The sequence below is a fragment of the Oncorhynchus tshawytscha genome, unplaced genomic scaffold, assembly GCF_018296145.1.
Source record: "Oncorhynchus tshawytscha isolate Ot180627B unplaced genomic scaffold, Otsh_v2.0 Un_contig_3401_pilon_pilon, whole genome shotgun sequence".
Taxonomy (NCBI): Eukaryota; Metazoa; Chordata; class Actinopteri; order Salmoniformes; family Salmonidae; genus Oncorhynchus; species Oncorhynchus tshawytscha.
In genome coordinates, this window is record NW_024609627.1 from 99212 (window position 1) to 117317 (window position 18106).

General features: G+C 43.5%; 1 protein-coding gene across 10 annotated transcripts in view; it reads right to left on the reverse strand.

Moving 5' to 3' along the window:
* Positions 1-1413: 1413 nt before the first annotated feature.
* Positions 1414-18106, reverse strand: part of myo9aa (myosin IXAa) — a 152055-nt gene continuing 135362 nt past the window's right edge. For 5 of the 10 annotated variants that reach the window (XM_042316443.1, XM_042316447.1, XM_042316448.1 and 2 more), the window contains 15 exons: positions 17302-17421; positions 16527-16715; positions 14704-14754; positions 13539-13650; positions 13105-13166; positions 12777-12969; positions 12499-12627; positions 12282-12387; positions 8104-8235; positions 5649-5772; positions 5390-5443; positions 4306-4323; positions 3688-3899; positions 3313-3455; positions 1414-3105 (listed from right to left, as the gene is read on the reverse strand). In XM_042316443.1, coding sequence (XP_042172377.1) covers positions 2606-3105; positions 3313-3455; positions 3688-3899; positions 4306-4323; positions 5390-5443; positions 5649-5772; positions 8104-8235; positions 12282-12387; positions 12499-12627; positions 12777-12969; positions 13105-13166; positions 13539-13650; positions 14704-14754; positions 16527-16715; positions 17302-17421 — 2145 coding nt within the window. In that variant the 3' untranslated portion in view covers positions 1414-2605. The remainder of the gene's footprint in view (positions 3106-3312; positions 3456-3687; positions 3900-4305; positions 4324-5389; positions 5444-5648; positions 5773-8103; positions 8236-12281; positions 12388-12498; positions 12628-12776; positions 12970-13104; positions 13167-13538; positions 13651-14703; positions 14755-16526; positions 16716-17301; positions 17422-18106) is intronic. The other 5 variants (XM_042316442.1, XM_042316440.1, XM_042316444.1 and 2 more) reach the window with 5 other exon arrangements.

Below are 18106 nucleotides of genomic sequence, written 5' to 3' on the forward strand. Positions count from 1 at the left end.
GGACATGTACCGTTATGGTTAGATCTTTGTCAGGAAGTGTATATACTAGGACATGTACTGTTATGGTTAGATCTTTGTCAGGAAGTGTATATACTATGTCATGTAGTGTTATGGTTAGGTCTTTGTCAGGAAGTGGATATACTATGTCATGTAGTGTTATGTTTAGAGAAAGAAGAACAAATAAGACCCGTCAACATTAAGCGTCTGTGAAGCACTCATATCGCATCTGGTGGAGATATTCCATTCCAACTGATTGATCAATGCAGTAGTTATTGTAAAGTATTATCAATATTAATAATAATTACAGGACTACCCATAAGTAAAATGTCTAAGTCACTTTGGACAAAAGCATCTGCTAAATGGCATATATTATATTTATTAATAACAATACTTTATTCTACTGCTCGATGATCATGTACACTGCACTAGTGTAATCAACCTTAATTAATAATAATATGTTTTGCGTATGCGATGTGTGAGCTGTGCCAAGGTCTTCCTCTTGTATGACAAATGCACATCTGATTTTGAACCTCTGAATTAAAGCTCATGCCTGTACCATGCAGTATAAGAAAAATATTGTTTGGTACAACTACAGTACCATTACCAATGTCTGGACACACCTACTCATCCAGGGTTGTTCTGTCATTTGTACTATTTTCTACATTGTAAAATAATAGTGAAGACATGAAAGCTATGAAATAACACGTTATTGAAATGTTCCGTATTGACTGACCTTCATGTCTTAAAGTAATGATGGACCATCGTTTCTCTTTGCCTATTTGAGCTGTCCTTGTCACAACACAACTGATTGGCTTAAGAAGGAAAGAAATTCCACAAATTAAGTTTTAACAAGGCACACCTGTTAATTGAAATGCATTCCAGGTTGAGAGAATACCAAGAGTGCGCAAAGCTGTCATCAAGGCAAAGGGTGGCTACTTTGAAGAATCTCAAATATTTTTAGATTTGTTTAACACTTTTTTGGTGACTACATGATTCTGTGTTATTTCAAAGTTTGTCTTCACTATTGTTCTACAATGTAGAAAATAGTAAAAATAAAGAAAAAACCATTGAATGAGTAGGTGTGTCCAAACTTTTGACTGGTACTGTATAACTAACAACTTTTTCTTACACTGTAGGTATGAGGCCTTTTGACATTTTCCCCCTCAAACACTAGAACTGTGAGGTGTTTGAATATCGTTTAAAAAATATATATTTTTCAATATTTGAGTCTCTGCTAGCTGATAGTGATTTAGTGTTACAAAAAGCATGTTTTAAACTGAAAGGGGACTTTTGACTGTTGCCTGAAAAACAGCTGACTGTCCAACATGACAGAACTATCCCAATAAAAATGTTAAACTAATACATCCAGATAAAAACAAGAAATGTTACGAATAATGACAGAAGACAAGAAAGTGCATGTCCTTGTTTGGTTGCTATTGAGTCCAACACTGATATCTCAGGAAGACAATGATTTGGGGGTAACATGTATCCAGAGCAAGGAGAATGGTATTTGTCCAATACATATTGTACTGTACATTCTAATTGTTGTATGGCTGTTAAGCTGTGAATGCAGTGATTTTATACACATCCGACATTCTTTACAGAGCTGGGATCCCCTTGGCTAGAATACACACCAGCTAACTTGGTCCCTTTCATGGCCATAGTTCCCTCAGGAGAGGAAGGAAGCAGCACAAACATAAAAACACATGAAGTGGTCTTCTCAAACACACACACACACACACACACACACACACACACACACACACACACACACACACACACACACACACACACACACACACACACACACACACACACACACACACACACACACACACACACACACACACACACACACAGCCTTTGTCCAATACCATACATCTCTGCCCAAGATACTCAAGAAAAAGATAAATATTTGACTTCAACTACCCAGCAGTTACTGGTGTTCCGGCTTTGTACAGTATTTATACCTTTATAATATAGTTATATAGATTTATACTTTCCATGAAATTAAAAATTTATTAAATAGGCTTAGGGGAAAAATACATTTGTAATAATAGAGGAACCACTGCTTACATTGATTGTTTTTAACTGTAAACTTTAAAGCAGCCAATGATTGAGATCTCAAGTTCATGGACACGGCAGCACTGTCAATGGCTCGGTAGGTTTATTTTCTTCCCATCTTCTAGCCTCGTTCCACCTCCTAGTTTGCATTGGGACGTCAGCTCGGGAGATCTCCCGGAGGCTGAGTAGTCCTCTCCCAGTGTCCCAGCATTCCCTTTTCTCTGCCTTCCTGCTCCACACGTCCCCTCTCCCCTGGGCTGAGGGAGGCCCAGACCTGCAGAGGGACCATGGGGAGTGTGGTTGGCAGTTAAGGAGATCAACTTTCTACTGGTTCCTCCTCTCCCACTCCCAGCCTGTCCCTCTCCTGTCTCTTTGAGGTGGACACACAGTGTGTACATGGCACTTGGGGGGACAGTTCTGCATCGTTGCGGATGTGGACTGAGAAAGGGTGAGCTGGAGTGTTTGAGGAAGGGGGTCAGATCGCATGCTCTTAGGGAGAGTGGGCTGTGAGGAGGGGAGGAGGTGGTGTTCCCACTGTCCTTCATACCATGAACTCATTGCTGCCATACAAAACCCGCTGCTGGGGTAAGTCAGGCGGATCCCTGCTGCGGCCCCCACTGTCATGGGAGTGCCTCAAGGGTGAGTTCTTGGATCCTTTCAGTTTCTGTTTGCCCTTTTCCGGGTTGAAGGTGCCTCGGCTGGTGAACTGTGACCTCTCCTCGAATGCCCCCTCCTGTTTGGCCGGGGGGGGGCAGTCCAAGCTGTCGCGGTGGGGAGGCTGGGGCAGGTACAAGCCCTGGGCAGAGCCAGAGCCAGAAGAGGGCGACTTTGAGCGGTAGCGAAAGTGGCGAGCTGTGGCCACAGAGGAGGAAGAGGACGGGTGGAAGTGGGAGGAGGAAGAGAGGGAGGAGATGGTAGAACAGGAGTCCACTGAGTCCTGGGAGTCTGGTTGCCTGCGTAGGTTGCGCCGTCGGTGGCTCTTCCCCTCCGACCTCTTGGTTCGGGCGACGGGAGCCAGCGTGGGTTCTCTCTCTGAGGGACCTAAAAAGGTCAGCGGTCAGACCATGATGCAGGATACTATAGTAGCAGCAGTAGAAAACTATATGTTTCAACTAAATAAAACAAATGTTTTACTCATGTCTCTTTTTGCTACACAGAATTGTAGAGAGAAACTTAAAATATAACCACAAGTTTTAACAAGCATTTCCAAACAGGTTGACCATGGTAATGTTTAATATCATGGCATACCGGAGAAGTCGGAGGTGGCTCCTTCAGAGTCCACGTTGAGGTTCTCAGAGCTGTCGGCCGTGCCGATGGACGCCTCCGACTCCAGGGTCTCATCGTCTGATGCTCGCTGCTCCAAAGTCAGCATCTCAAAGGTTAGCTCCTCCCTGGGGTGACAAACATGGTGAAGTCAATGCAGAAGGAAAACACACTGACAGTTTTAGTCATTCATTTTCCTCATTTTAGGTACACTTTGCTATTCATTTAAGATTTCTCAAATATCCTGTAGGTAAAGGTATAAATACTGTATTTCTACATTTATTTTATAACATGCTTTTCGTTGCACATTGACTGAGGGCGCCCCCTAAATGCTACTGTAGGTATAATGCTATAAGGTACTTCTCTTTCTGCAGGCTCTCGATCTGCTCCGTCAGCACCCTCTCCTCCTGCTGCATGGCCAACTGCTGGTGCTCCGATACCTCAGGCTCCTGCCCCGCCCCCACCTCCTCACCGCCGCTCTCCTGCATCACTGCACCCGTCACGGACGGCAGGCGTGGGCTAACCGGGGGCGAGGGCGTGTGGTAGCTGAACCGCCGTACGTGGCCCTTGCCCTGCGAAACAAAGCACAAAACAGTCAGTCAGGGAGAAGTTAGTGTTAGCTTATGTTAGCTTAGGCTAATGCCAGCGTTTGTCCTGGTGTAGGATTGTCCTGATTCATGACAAGAATAGCAAAGCAGGGAAAATAACAGCGTCTGGCAGCGAATTCTATTTCAGGTTGTATAGCCAGCAGCCGTTACTCCTACTACCTAGGAGGGCCCTTCCACCAAGTTACTTTGACGGCACATGCAAAAAAACCAACAACTTTGTAATACTAGAAACATCAATGTTTCATAGTTCGCCTTTTAAACCCATAACGACCCCAAGACTCATGCTCCCCACACATGCAGTCTAGCAACCAGCAGTCACAGCAGATACCCAATCGCAAAATCATGTTGGATGCTGTGCAGCATGGGTTACCTTTTTGGCTGCGTTTGGCTGCGTGGTACAAACAATTGAGAAGCAAAAGAGAATATAAAAGTGAAAATGAGGCCAAAGACACTGGACAGTATATGGTCCCTAACCTCTTACAAAGTCCTCCATAATGCTACCATGTGATGATACACCAGGATATTTCTCCTGGAATTGCTTTAATACCAAAGAGCTGCTACGGTCTACAGCACATGTAATTGGGACGATCTTTGATTGGATCATGGGACAACAGCAGAAAAATCTAAGAAATTCTATTATGAATAGGTTATATTACATAATAAGTCATCTAGTGTAGGACATCATTTCCCAAATTTTGACCACAAGGTCAGGAGGAAATGGAGTAAACAATCACATTTCTCAAATGTGTATTTTAGGATGAAACTGATTAAGTGTGATGATACACTTTATACAATATACTCTATAAACTTACAAATACAATAAAAATAGCCCAACGTGGGTTTAGTAGATAGTAAACATTGAGTGAACCAGACAATGACAAACATAAAATATGTCATTAAAATATGGAACTATAGATTATGAAATCATTATAACGTATTTGAGTTGGAACACTGTCAAATACAGAAAATCCTGTCAGAGTACAGCATAGTCAAAATCTAATGAACAAACATTTGCATGATTAAATTACAGTAGATCAATGTTTTGAACTTTCATCCACAAGACACCGTTATATTATACAGTCAGGCTCACACAAAGAAATAGAGAGAGGAAAAAGAGAGAGGAAAAAGAGAGGAGAGAGAGGAAAAAGCAAGAGAGGAGAGAGAGGAAAAAGCAAGAGAGGAGAGAGAGGGGGCGAGAGAGGGATCAAGAGAGGGAGCGAGAGATGGATTGAGAGAGGAGAGCCAGAGAGCAGAGAGAAAGAAAGTGAGAGATAGGTCAGCCAGACATGGACAAAGTGAGGTGGCGCCATGTTGTGAGGATGGAGGACACCGGGCAGACCTCGGCATTAGGACAAGGTGGGCACGGTGAGCAGTGATCAATGCCACAACAAAATAGCTGACAGCTGACTATGATTAGGCGAGCCTGGGCTTGGTAACAGTGAGTGGATACATACCGGGACAGTACTGCGGGATATGGTCATAAATCTAACAGCAATTAGTACAGGTTTCTGGATTAGGAAGGAAAGACAGGAAGGGGAATGACAGGATTAAAATGGGAGAAAACAGAGTTAGTGTGAAGAGGTGGTGGTTCAAGGTAGGCTGACTTAAGAACAGTGTTTTAACAGGATAGGTTAGCTAGTTGATGGGAGTTGATGACTAGTCAAATACGGTCTGTGGATAGTGGTGATGAACAGCTATAACTCTTGACTTTACCATTGATCTCCGAATGAGGGTCAATCTGCACTTGGCTTTGTTCTCGGCAAACTCCAGACTGTTGATGTCCTTTAGCCGGGCGCAGTACTTATTCATCTGCTCTCCGATGATGAGCTCCACACACCTAGAACAGGAAGAGCCATGGTCACATTACAGTCTAGTACTACATCTATGTAAACCTACAGTAGCAGCAGCAGGATACTATAGTAGCAGCAGCAGCAGGATACTATAGTAGCAGTAGCAGCAGCAGAATACTATAGTAGCAGCAGTAGGATACTATAGTAGCAGAGGTAGACAACTATAGTAGCAGCAGCAGGATACTATAGTAGCAGCAGCAGGATACTATAGTAGCAGCAGCAGGATACTATAGTAGCAGCAGCAGGATACTATAGTAGCAACAGTAGACAACTACAGTAGCAGCAGCAGGATGGTAGGATACTATAGTAGCAGCAGGTAGCAGCAGACAGGATACTATAGTAGCAGCAGTAGGATACTATAGCAGCAGCAGCAGTAGGATACTATAGCAGCAGCAGTAGGATACTATAGTAGCAGCAGCAGTAGGATACTATAGTAGCAGCAGCAGTAGGATACTATAGTAGCAGCAGCAGTAGGATACTATAGTAGCAGCAGCAGTAGGATACTATAGTAGCAGCAGCAGTAGGATACTATAGTAGCAGCAGCAGTAGGATACTATAGTAGCAGCAGCAGTAGGATACTATAGCAGCAGCAGCAGTAGGATACTATAGCAGCAGCAGCAGTAGGATACTATAGCAGCAGCAGCAGCAGGATACTATAGCAGCAGCAGCAGCAGGATACTATAGCAGCAGCAGGATACTATAGCAGCAGCAGCAGGATACTATAGCAGCAGCAGGATACTATAGCAGCAGCAGCAGGATACTATAGCAGCAGCAGCAGGATACTATAGTAGCAGCAGCAGGATACTATAGCAGCAGCAGCAGCAGCAGGATACTATAGCAGCAGCAGGCAGCAGGATACTATAGCAGCAGGATACTATAGCAGCAGCAGGATACTATAGTAGCAGCAGTAGGATACTATAGCAGCAGCAGCAGGATACTATAGTAGCAGCAGGTAGCAGTAGGATACTATAGTAGCAGCAGCAGTAGGATACTATAGTAGCAGCAGCAGTAGGATACTATAGTAGCAGCAGCAGTAGGATACTATAGTAGCAGTAGGATACTATAGATAGCAGCAGCATAGGATACTATAGTAGCAGCAGCAGCAGGATACTATAGTAGCAGCAGCAGTAGATACTATAGTAGCAGCAGGATACTATAGTAGCAGCAGCAGCAGGATACTATAGTAGCAGCAGCAGCAGGATACTATAGTAGCAGCAGCAGGATACTACAGCAGCAGGATACTATAGCAGCAGCAGCAGGATACTATAGTAGCAGCAGCAGCAGGATACTATAGTAGCAGCAGCAGCAGGATACTATAGTAGCAGGATACTATAGCAGCAGCAGGATACTATAGCAGCAGCAGGATACTATATAGCAGCAGTAGGATACTAGTAGCAGCAGGATACTATAGTAGCAGTAGGATACTATAGTAGCAGTTGTAGGATACTATAGTAGCAGGATACAGCAGCAGGATACTATAGTAGCAGCAGCAGGATACTATAGTAGCAGCAGCAGCAGGATACTATAGTAGCAGGATACTACAGTAGCAGCAGCAGGATACTATAGCAGCAGCAGGATACTATAGCAGCAGCAGGATACTACAGCAGCAGCAGCAGGATACTATAGTAGCAGTAGTAGGATACTATAGTAGCAGTAGTAGGATACTATAGTAGCAGTAGTAGGATACTATAGTAGCAGTAGTAGGATACTATAGTAGCAGTAGTAGGATACTATAGTAGCAGTAGTAGGATACTATAGTAGCAGTAGTAGGATACTATAGTAGCAGTAGTAGGATACTATAGTAGCAGCAGTAGGATACTATAGTAGCAGCAGTAGTAGGATACTATAGTAGCAGCAGTAGTAGGATAGCAGCAAGGATATAGCAGCAGTAGTAGGATACTATAGTAGCAGTAGTAGGATACTATAGTAGCAGTAGTAGGATACTATAGTAGCAGTAGTAGGATACTATAGTAGCAGTAGTAGGATACTATAGTAGCAGCAGTAGGATACTATAGTAGCAGTAGTAGGATACTATAGTAGCAGCAGTAAGATACTATAGTAGCAGCAGTAAGATACTATAGTAGCAGTAGTAGGATACTATAGTAGCAGCAGTAGTAGGATACTATATTAGCAGCAGTAGTAGGATACTATATTAGCAGCAGTAGTAGGATACTAGCAGCAGTAAGATACTATAATAGCAGCAGTAAGATACTATAGTAGCAGCAGTAGTAGGATACTATATTAGCAGCAGTAGTAGGATACTATATTAGCAGCAGTAGTAGGATACTATATTAGCAGCAGTAGGCTTGTGGTCTCACGCTGTGGTCTTGCCGATGTCCTGGACACTCTGCAGGGGGTCGATGGTGTCGGGGCAGCGGAGGATGCAGGGGGCGAAGACGATGGCTATGGCGTTGGCCGACATACGGTTGGTGTCCTCCTGCCCTGCGATCCTGGAGAATACACCAAACAAAAACAGTGCCTTCAGAAAGTATTCATAACACCTCTTGACTTGTTCCACATGCTGTTGGGTTTATAGCCTGAATTTAAAATGAGATTGAATTGAGATTTTGAGTCACTGGTCTACACACAATACCCCATAATGTCAAAGTGGAATTATGTTTTTACATATATTTTCTTTTTTAAATGTATTAAAAATGAAAAGCTGAACATTTTTTAGTTAATAACTATTCAACCCCTTTGTTATGGTAAGCATAAATAAATGCAGGAGAAAAATAATAAGTTGCATGGAGTCTGTGTGTAATAATAGTGTTTAACATGATTTTTGAATGACTACCTAATCTCTGTACCCCACACGTACAATTATCTTTAAGGTCCCTCAGTTGAGCAGTGAATTTCAAACAAAGATTCAATCAAAGACCAGAGATGTTTTCCAATGCCTCGCAAAGAAGGGCCCTTATTGATAGAAGGGTAAAACAAAAGAAAAGCAGACAATGAATATCCCTTTGAGCCTGGTGAAGTTATTAGCTACACTTTGGGTGGTGTATGTATCAATACACTCCTTCCTATTACAGTTGCCGGAGAGGAAGGAAACCACCCTGGGATTTCACCATGAGGCCAACGGTGATTTTAAAACAGTTATAGAGTTTACTAGTTGTGAAGAGAGAAAACGGAAGATGGATCAACAACATTGTAGTTACTCCACAATACTAACCTAAATGACAGGAGGGAACAGAAGGCTGTACAGAATAAAACATGCATCCTGTTCGCAATAAGGCACGACTCTTTATATTTTCAAGCATGGTGTTGGCTGCATCATATTATGGGTATGCTTTTCATCGACAAGGACTAGAGTTTAAAAATAATACAAATACATGGAATAGAGTTTAGCACAGGCAAAACCTTGGAGGAAAACCTGCTTCAGTCTGCTTTCCAACAGACACTGGGAGAAAAATGTCCTTTTCAGTACAATAACCTAAAAAACAAATATACACGAGTTGCTTACCAAGATTGACATGGAACGTTCCTGAGTGGCCTAGTTACAGTTACAGACGTACAACCGTCTTGACAATCTAATGGAAAGACTTGAAAATGGCTGTCTGGCAGAGATTGACAACCAGCTTGACAGAGCTTGGAGAATATTGTACAATCCTGCCGTGCAAAGCTCTTAGAGACTTACCCAGAAAGACTCACAGCTGTAATCTCTGCCAAAGGTGATTCTAACACTCAGGGGTGTGAATACTTACAGTACCAGTCAAAAGTTTGGATACACTTACTTATTCAAGGGTTTTTCTTGATTTTTTACTATTTTCTACATTGTAGAATAATAGTGAAGACATCAAAACTATGAAATAGCACATATGGATTCATGTAGTAACCAAAAAGTGTTAAATAAATGAAAAATATGTTTTATATTTGAGATTCTTCAAAGTAGCCACCCTTTGCCTTGATGACAGCTTTGCTCACTCTTGGCATTCTCTCAACCTTCTTGTCCTGCAAGCCTGAAAACACATTCACCACCAATGCATTTTAATTAACAGGTGTGCCTTGTTAAAAGTTCATTTGTGGAATTTATTTCCTTCTTAATGCGAGTCAAATCAGTGGTATACAGAGGATAGTGGTATACAGAGGATAGTGGTATACAGAGGATAGTGGTATACAGAAGATAATCTTTTACCAAATAGGGCTAAGTCCATATTTTGGCAAGAACAACTCAAATAAGCAAAGAGAAACGACAGTCCACCATTACTTTAAGACATGAACATCAGTCAATACAGTCTATCACAGTGCCATCCGTTTGGTCACCAAAGCCCCATATACCACCCACCACTGTGACCTGTGTGCTCTCGTCGGCTGGCCCCAGCTGCATATTTGTCGCCAGACCCACTGGCTCCTGGTCATCTATAAGTCTTTGCTAGGTAAAGCCCCGCCTTATCTCAGCTCACTGGTCACCATAACAACACCCACCCGTAGCACACTCTCCAGCAGGTCTATTTCTCTGGTCACCATAACAACACCCACCCGTAGCACACTCTCCAGCAGGTATATTTCTCTGGTCACCATAACAACACCCACCCGTAGCACGCTCTCCAGCAGGTATATTTCTCTGGTCACCATAACAACACCCACCCGTAGCACGCTCTCCAGCAGGTATATTTCTCTGGTCACCTCCAAAGCCTACTTTGGTCGCCTTTCCTTCCAGTTCTCTGCTGCCAATGACTGGAACGAATTGCAAAAATCACTGAAGTTGGAGACATATCTCCATCACTAACGAAGCATCAGCTATCTGAGCAGCTAACCGATTGCAGCAGCTGTACATAGCCCATCTGTAAATAGCCCATCTAACTACCTACCTCATCTCCATATTGTTTTTATTGACTTTTTTTGCTCTTTTGCACACCAGTATTTCTACTTGCACATATTGTGTTATTGACTGTACTTTTGTTTAGCCCACGTGTAACTCTGTGTTGTTGTTTTTTGTCGCATTGCTTTGCTTTCTGGCCACCTGGTTAAATAAAGATGAAATAAAAAAGAAATAAAAAATACAGAAAATGTCAAGAACTTTGAACGTTTCTTCAAGTGCAGTCACAAAAACCATCAAGCGCTCTGATGAAACTGGCTCTCATGAGGACCACCACAGGAAAGGAATACCCAGAGTTACCTCTGCTGCAGAGGATAACTTCATTAAAGTTAACTGCACCACAGATTGCAGCCCAAATAAATGCTTCACAGAGTTCAAGTAACAGACACATCTCAACATCAACTGTTCAGGAGACTGTGTGAATCAGGCCTCCATGGTCAAATTGCTGCAAAGAAACCACTACTAAAAGGACACCAATAATAAGAAGAGACTTGCTTGGGCCAAGAAACACAAGCAATGGACATTAGACTGTTGGAAATCTGTCCTTTGGTCTGATGAGTCCAAATGTTGAATTTTTGCTTCCAACCGCCGTGTCTTCGTGAGATGCAGAGTAGGTGAACGGATGATCTCCGCATGTGTGGTTCCCACCGTGAAGCATGGAGGAGGAGGTGTGATGCTGTGGGGGTGCTTTGCTGGTGACTCTGTCAGTGATTTATTTAGAATTCAAGGCACACTTAGCCAGCATGTCTACCACAGCATTCTGAAGCGATGTCATCCCCTCTGGTTTGCGCTTAGTGGGACAATCATTTACTTTTCAACAGGACAATGACCCAACACACACCACCAGACTGTGTAAAGGCTATTTGACCAAGAAGGATAGTGATGGAGTGCTGCATCAGATGATCTGGCCTCCACAATCACCCAACCTCAACCCAATTGAGATGGTTTGGGATGATTTGGACCGCAAAGTGAATAAAAAGCAACCAACAAGTGCTCAGCCTATGTGGGAACTCCTTCAAGACTGTTGGAAAAACATTCCAGGTGACTACCTCATGAACCTGGCTGAGAAAATGCCAAGAGTGTGCAAAGCTGTCATCAAGGCAAAGGGTGACTACTTCGAAGAATCTAAAATAGAAATATATTTTGATTTGTTTAACACTTTTTTGGTTATTACATGATTCCATATGTGTTATTTAATCTTTTGGATGTCTTCACTATTATTCTACAACGGAGAAAATAGTAAAAATAAAGAAAACCCTTGAATGAGTAGGTGTGTCCAATCTTTTGACTGGTCCTGTATGTAAATGACATATTTCTGTATTTCATTTTCAATACATTTGCTAAAATAAAGAAATAAAAACATGTTTCCACTTTTTCATTATGGGGTAGTGTGTGTAGATGGATGAGGGGGAAATATTTCAACCATTTTGAATACAGGCTGTAACAACAAAATGTGCAATAAGTCAAAAGGTATGAATCATTTGTGAAGGCACTGCAGTATAATACATGTGTGAAGTTTGGTTCCAACTTCTTACTGATAGGCTTAAGAGTTAGGACATTACAGAAATGTTCTGTTATTGGACGAATCTTCTCTCTGGCATTTCCCTTTTGATTTGACGTGACGAACAAATGCTACAGCAGATACTAGTGCAATAGAGGGAGGAGAACGTCTGTTACCTAACTAGGTGGAAGAAGAGCCGTTCCAGAGTGTTGAGGTGAGTTCTACTGAGCTGGTCGATAATAGAGTAGACCCCTCGAATCACCTCCTTTTTGTCCTGCAGGCCTGTAAACACATTCACCACCAACAATGATGTTGAACTACATACATAAATAAAATAAGTAAGGAGTATACATTTATCAGAAATTAAAATGACAGGAAGGTCGGAGTATTTACACATGGCGCGGAGGAACTCCTCGTATAGTTCAAAGGTCATAAGCGGATTGGGTAAGTCCCGGAGCCACTGCTTGAAGACACTAGCGATAACGTGGATGTTGTAGTCATCCAGGTTCATGTTGTTCACGTCTGTGTGGACAAACAGTCAAAATGTCAGAATGAAACAAGCATCCCGGGTTGAAGTTATCTTTAGCCATAGCGTTGACATTTTCATTTGCAAATAGCCATTAGCGTAATTAGGTGCCTCGCCCTGGTCTTTGTTAGCATGTATACAGTACCTGTGTCCAGTCCCTGCTTGAGCTCTTTGATCTTATTGGTGGAGCCAGACTTCCTGTAGATGCCCTCGGTGTAGAGGCCGTGCATCTCAATGTAGTTGATGAGCTTCTCCACCACAAGGGGCACTGTCCTCTCCTCGTTGGTCAGACGGGACACCTCCACCCCAAACTGCCTGGACGACAGCTCTGGGTCATACTGCGCACACACACACACAGACACAAAAAGAGATGTAGGATCGCGTGTGGACACACACACACAAACACGGACACACACACACAGCTTCTACCGAATAAATATCAATGTACGTTGATCTAGTCGTGGTAGCCTTACCTTTTTGCTGCATTTGGTGGTCAACTTCAGGCAGCACTTTCTGTGGCAGGCGTAGCGACACACTGGATAAACACAGCCAGAGAAATGCAAGTCAGCGCCATTTTCCACGGAAAGACAGTGCCTCCGCATTGTTAACATGGGAGGAAAAACAAAAGGTTATGGCCGCTAACTAACGGACTACAGGGCTAAGAGACAGATGCAACATTGACCAGGGAGGAGAAAACATCCTTTCTGACTGCTGCTTGAGAAAACTGTGGAGGATAAGGAGCTGCAGACCACATGAGTCCAGTTGAACACAATCTGATTAGTAGGAAGGGTTAGGAGGGGCCACAGCTCAAGGCTTGGCCAAAGGGCCGCTGAGGACGTGCACAGTAATAACGTGTGTGTGTGTGCTTGCGTGCCTCTATTGTGTGTGTGTGCGCACGAGTACTCACATTTGCAGACGCAGGCCCTGTCCATCATCCAGATGAGAGAGGAGCAGTACTCGCAGTAGGTGGGGATACTGTACTGGGTGGCCTTGAAGATGTGGCCATTGTGTTCCTCCACCTGTAGAGGGCAGCAGAGAGCAGGTGAGAAAAGAGCCAACGAGAGTTTATTTTGACATGAATGCTTTCTATTGTCTCTGACTCTCCTGTGTATTCTAGTTACTAGCCTATTTCCTTTTTCTTTAAAGGACAGATAGAAGCATTGCTGACAGGCGGTTAATATGTTTTAAATGGAGACGAGCAGCAACGCAGATGTTGCATAGTAGTGCAATGCAAGACGATGCACTCACAGAGTACCTCAGAGTATCTGCGCATGTCCACGGATGCGGTTCAATCTGCTACAGTGTGATAGCTGCGGGAACAAAACAGCGGAGAACTTTCGCCTCGTGCTTCAATGCTTTTTAGTTGTTGCGGAAATTGCCCCGATATTTTCTGTTTACTTCGTGCATCACTGACTATACCATTTTTTAAATTTAATTATATATATATATATTTTTTTATTATGATTTTTTTTTACCCCTTTTTCTCCCCAATTTAATGGTTTCCAATCGGTAGTTACAGTCTTGTCTCATCGCTGCAACTCCCGTATGGACTCGGGAGAGGCGAAGGTCGAGAGCCGTGCATCCTCCGAAACACAACCCAACCAAGACACACTGCTTCTTGACACAATGCCCACTTAACCTGGAAGCCAGCCGCACCAATGTGTTGGAGGAAACACCTGGTGACCGTGTCAGCGTGCCCTGCGCCCGGCCCGCCATAGGAGACGCTAGTGCATGATGGGACAAGGACATCCCTGCGCCCGGCCCGCCATAGGAGACGCTAGTGCACGATGGGACAAGGACATCCCTGCCGGCCAAACCCGCCCCTAACCCGGACGACGCTGGGCTAATTGTGTGCCACCCCATGGGTCTCCCGGTCGCGGCCTAGCTGCGACAGAGTCTGGACTCGATCCCAGAATCTCTAGTGGCACAGCTAGCACTGTGATGCAGTGCCTTAGACCACTGCACCACTCGGAAGGCCCCCTCTGACTATACCTTTAAGATCAGTCTGGCTTCAGTCTCATACCAAAACGGTTGACTACTGGTTTAAAAAAACAGTAAGAGCAGGCACTCACAATATCGGCATCCTTTTTCCTCCTCTTCTTTCGCTCGGTTTTGGGGACCTGCTGGGTAAGACAACCAAATATAACAGAGCTCCAAAAACAACAACAAATACTGTAACACCCTGGTAGCTTACCAATTACTAAGATCGTAAAGACCACAATGCTCTTTTCCAGTGGACACTCTCTTTTAGAAGGGCTTAGTATAGTAGCCAAGGGCTTCATGTGACCTGTAGTGTTTGAATTAGCCACCTGGGTGTTGGAAGTGGTTAGCACCAGTAGCTAACCAGGCCACTGTAGCAATGCTGTACCCAACCACCCACCCACTCACTCACTCACTGCTGCTAGCCCACATTATTGCTAGCCCACCTAAACCACGGCTTCATCTACCAACATCACTGCTAGCCCACCTAAATCATGGCTTCAGCTACCAACATTACTGCTAGCTCACCTAAACCACGGCTTCAGCCAACATTACTGCCAGCCCACCTAAACCACGGCTTCATCTACCAACATCACTGCTAGCCCACCTAAACCTTGGTTTCATCTACCAACATTACTGCTAGCCCACCTAAACCATGGTTTCATCTACCAACATTACTGCTAGCCCACCTAAACCACGGTTTCATCTACCAACATTACTGCTAGCCCACCTAAACCACGGTTTCATCTACCAACATTACTGCTAGCCCACCTAAACCACGGTTTCATCTACCAACATTACTGCCAGCCCACCTAAACCACGGTTTCATCTACCAAAATTACTGCTAGCCCACCTAAACCACGGTTTCATCTACCAACATTACTGCTAGCCCACCTAAACCACGGTTTCATCTACCAACATCACTGCTAGCCCACCTAAACCACGGTTTCATCTACCAAACATTACTGCTAGCCCACCTAAACCACGGTTTCATCTACCAACATAACTGCTAGCCCACCTAAACCACGGTTTCATCTACCAACATTACTGCTAGCCCACCTAAACCACGGTTTCATCTACCAACATTACTGCTAGCCCACCTAAACCTCGGTTTCAGCTACCAACATTACTGCTAGCCCACCTAAACCACGGTTTCATCTACCAACATAACTGCTAGCCCACCTAAACCACAGTTTCATCTACCAACATTACTGCTAGCCCACCTAAACCACGGTTTCATCTACCAACATTACTGCTAGCCCACCTAAACCTCGGTTTCAGCTACCAATATTACTGCTAGCCCACCTAAACCACGGTTTCATCTACCAACATTACTGCTAGCCCACCTAAACCACGGTTTCATCTACCAACATCACTGCTAGCCCACCTAAACCACGGTTTCATCTACCAACATTACTGCTAGCCCACCTAAACCACGGTTTCATCTACCAACATAACTGCTAGCCCACCTAAACCACGGTTTCATCTACCAACATTACTGCTAGCCCACCTAAACCACGGTTTCATCTACCAACATTACTGCTAGCCCACCTAAACCTCGGTTTCAGCTACCAATATTACTGCTAGCCCACCTAAACCACGGTTTCATCTACCAACATTACTGCTAGCCCACCAAACCACGGTTTCATCTACCAACATCACTGCTAGCCCACCTAAACCACGGTTTCATCTACCAACATTACTGCCAGCCCACCTAAACCACGGTTTCATCTACCAACATTACTGCTAGCCCACCTAAACCTCGGTTTCAGCTACCAATATTACTGCCAGGCCACCTAAACCATGGTTTTAGCTCAGACTGCATACAGTACACAGTGTGATGCTTAGCTACATAGCCAATGGCTGCAATAACAATCAATTGCACCAGACAGAAGGTCAGTGGTGGAGGTGGTACCTTGCTGATGGTGCTGTCCATGGGCTTGTACTCAGTCATGAACTCATCCAGAAAGATCTTGAAGGTGTTGACCCAGACCTTGACGGGCGACTCGCTCCAGTCCCTCTGCTCCAGGCGCATGGTCTTCTCCAGGATCTGCTCGAACAGGGCGTATAGGTCCTTATAGCGGATACTCTTCCCATCATCCATCTGGAGAACACAGAGGGTTACATCAAAATCATGATGCTAACTACTGCCATGTAAATACATAGGTATTAAGGACACTACTGTAAAGTAGTTACCATGTAACTACTAGCCATTTAAATACATAGGCATTAAGGACACTACTGTAAAGTAGTTACCATGTAACTACTAGCCATGTAAATACATAGGCATTAAGGACACTACTGTAAAGTAGTTACCATGTAACTACTGCCATGTAAATACATAGGCATTAAGGACACTACTGTAAAGTAGTTACCATGTAACTACTAGCCATGTAAATACATAGGCATTAAGGACACTACTGTAAAGTAGTTACCATGTAACTACTAGCCATGTAAATACATAGGCATTAAGGACACTACTGTAAAGTAGTTACCATGTAACTACTGCCATGTAAATACATAGGCATTAAGGACACTACTGTAAAGTATTTATCATGTAACTACTAGTCATGTAAATACATAGGCATTAAGGACACTACTGTAAATTAGTTACCATGTAACTACTAGTCATGTAAATACAACGGTTTTAGGGAGCCTGGGATTCAGGGTTGTTGCACTACTGTACTAACCGCTAGAGCAGTAGAGTAGGAGTTGAAGATATTGAGGCGGAACTCCTTCAAGGCCTTTTTAAACACCACGTCCACCATTGTGTCTTTCTTACCGCCGTCCTCAGCCACCAGGTCACTGATCTAAACGAAACAAGAACAACTGCTTGATAAAAAAGGGTTCTCTCGGGCTTCAGTACATGAGCATTATAAAACCACATCAGTCTGGACACTGGACAACCTCAACACCGATATTCAGACGCATCATTGTTCAAAGCTCAACATTCAAAGAGAGGATTTATATTGGTAACCAACCTGAAAGCTCTACCTTCCTCATGCTGTTGTAATAACACTCTTTCTTCATCTGCATGTATCTATATATGTGTGTGTGTGTGTGTGTATGAGTGTGTGCTTTGTGTCCATGTGTGCGAGTCTGCAATGGTGGAAAAAGTACCCAATTGTCATACTTGAGTAAAAGTAAAGATACCTTAATAGAAAGTTACTCAAGTAAAAGTGAAAGTCATCCAGTAAAATACTACTTGAGAAAAAGTCTAAAAGTATTCGGTTGAAAATATACTTATGTATCAAAAGTAAAAGTATAAATTATTTAAAATTCCTTATATTAAGCAAAGCAGATGGCACGGTTTTCTTGTTTAAAAAAGGAAGGATAACCCGGGGCACATTCCAACACTCTGACATCATTTATAAAAGATGCATGTGTGTTTAGTGAGTCTGCCAGATCAGAGGCCGCAGGGATGACCACGTGTTCTCTTGATAAATCCGTGATTTGGACCATTTTCCTGCCCTGCTAAGCACTCAAAATGTAACG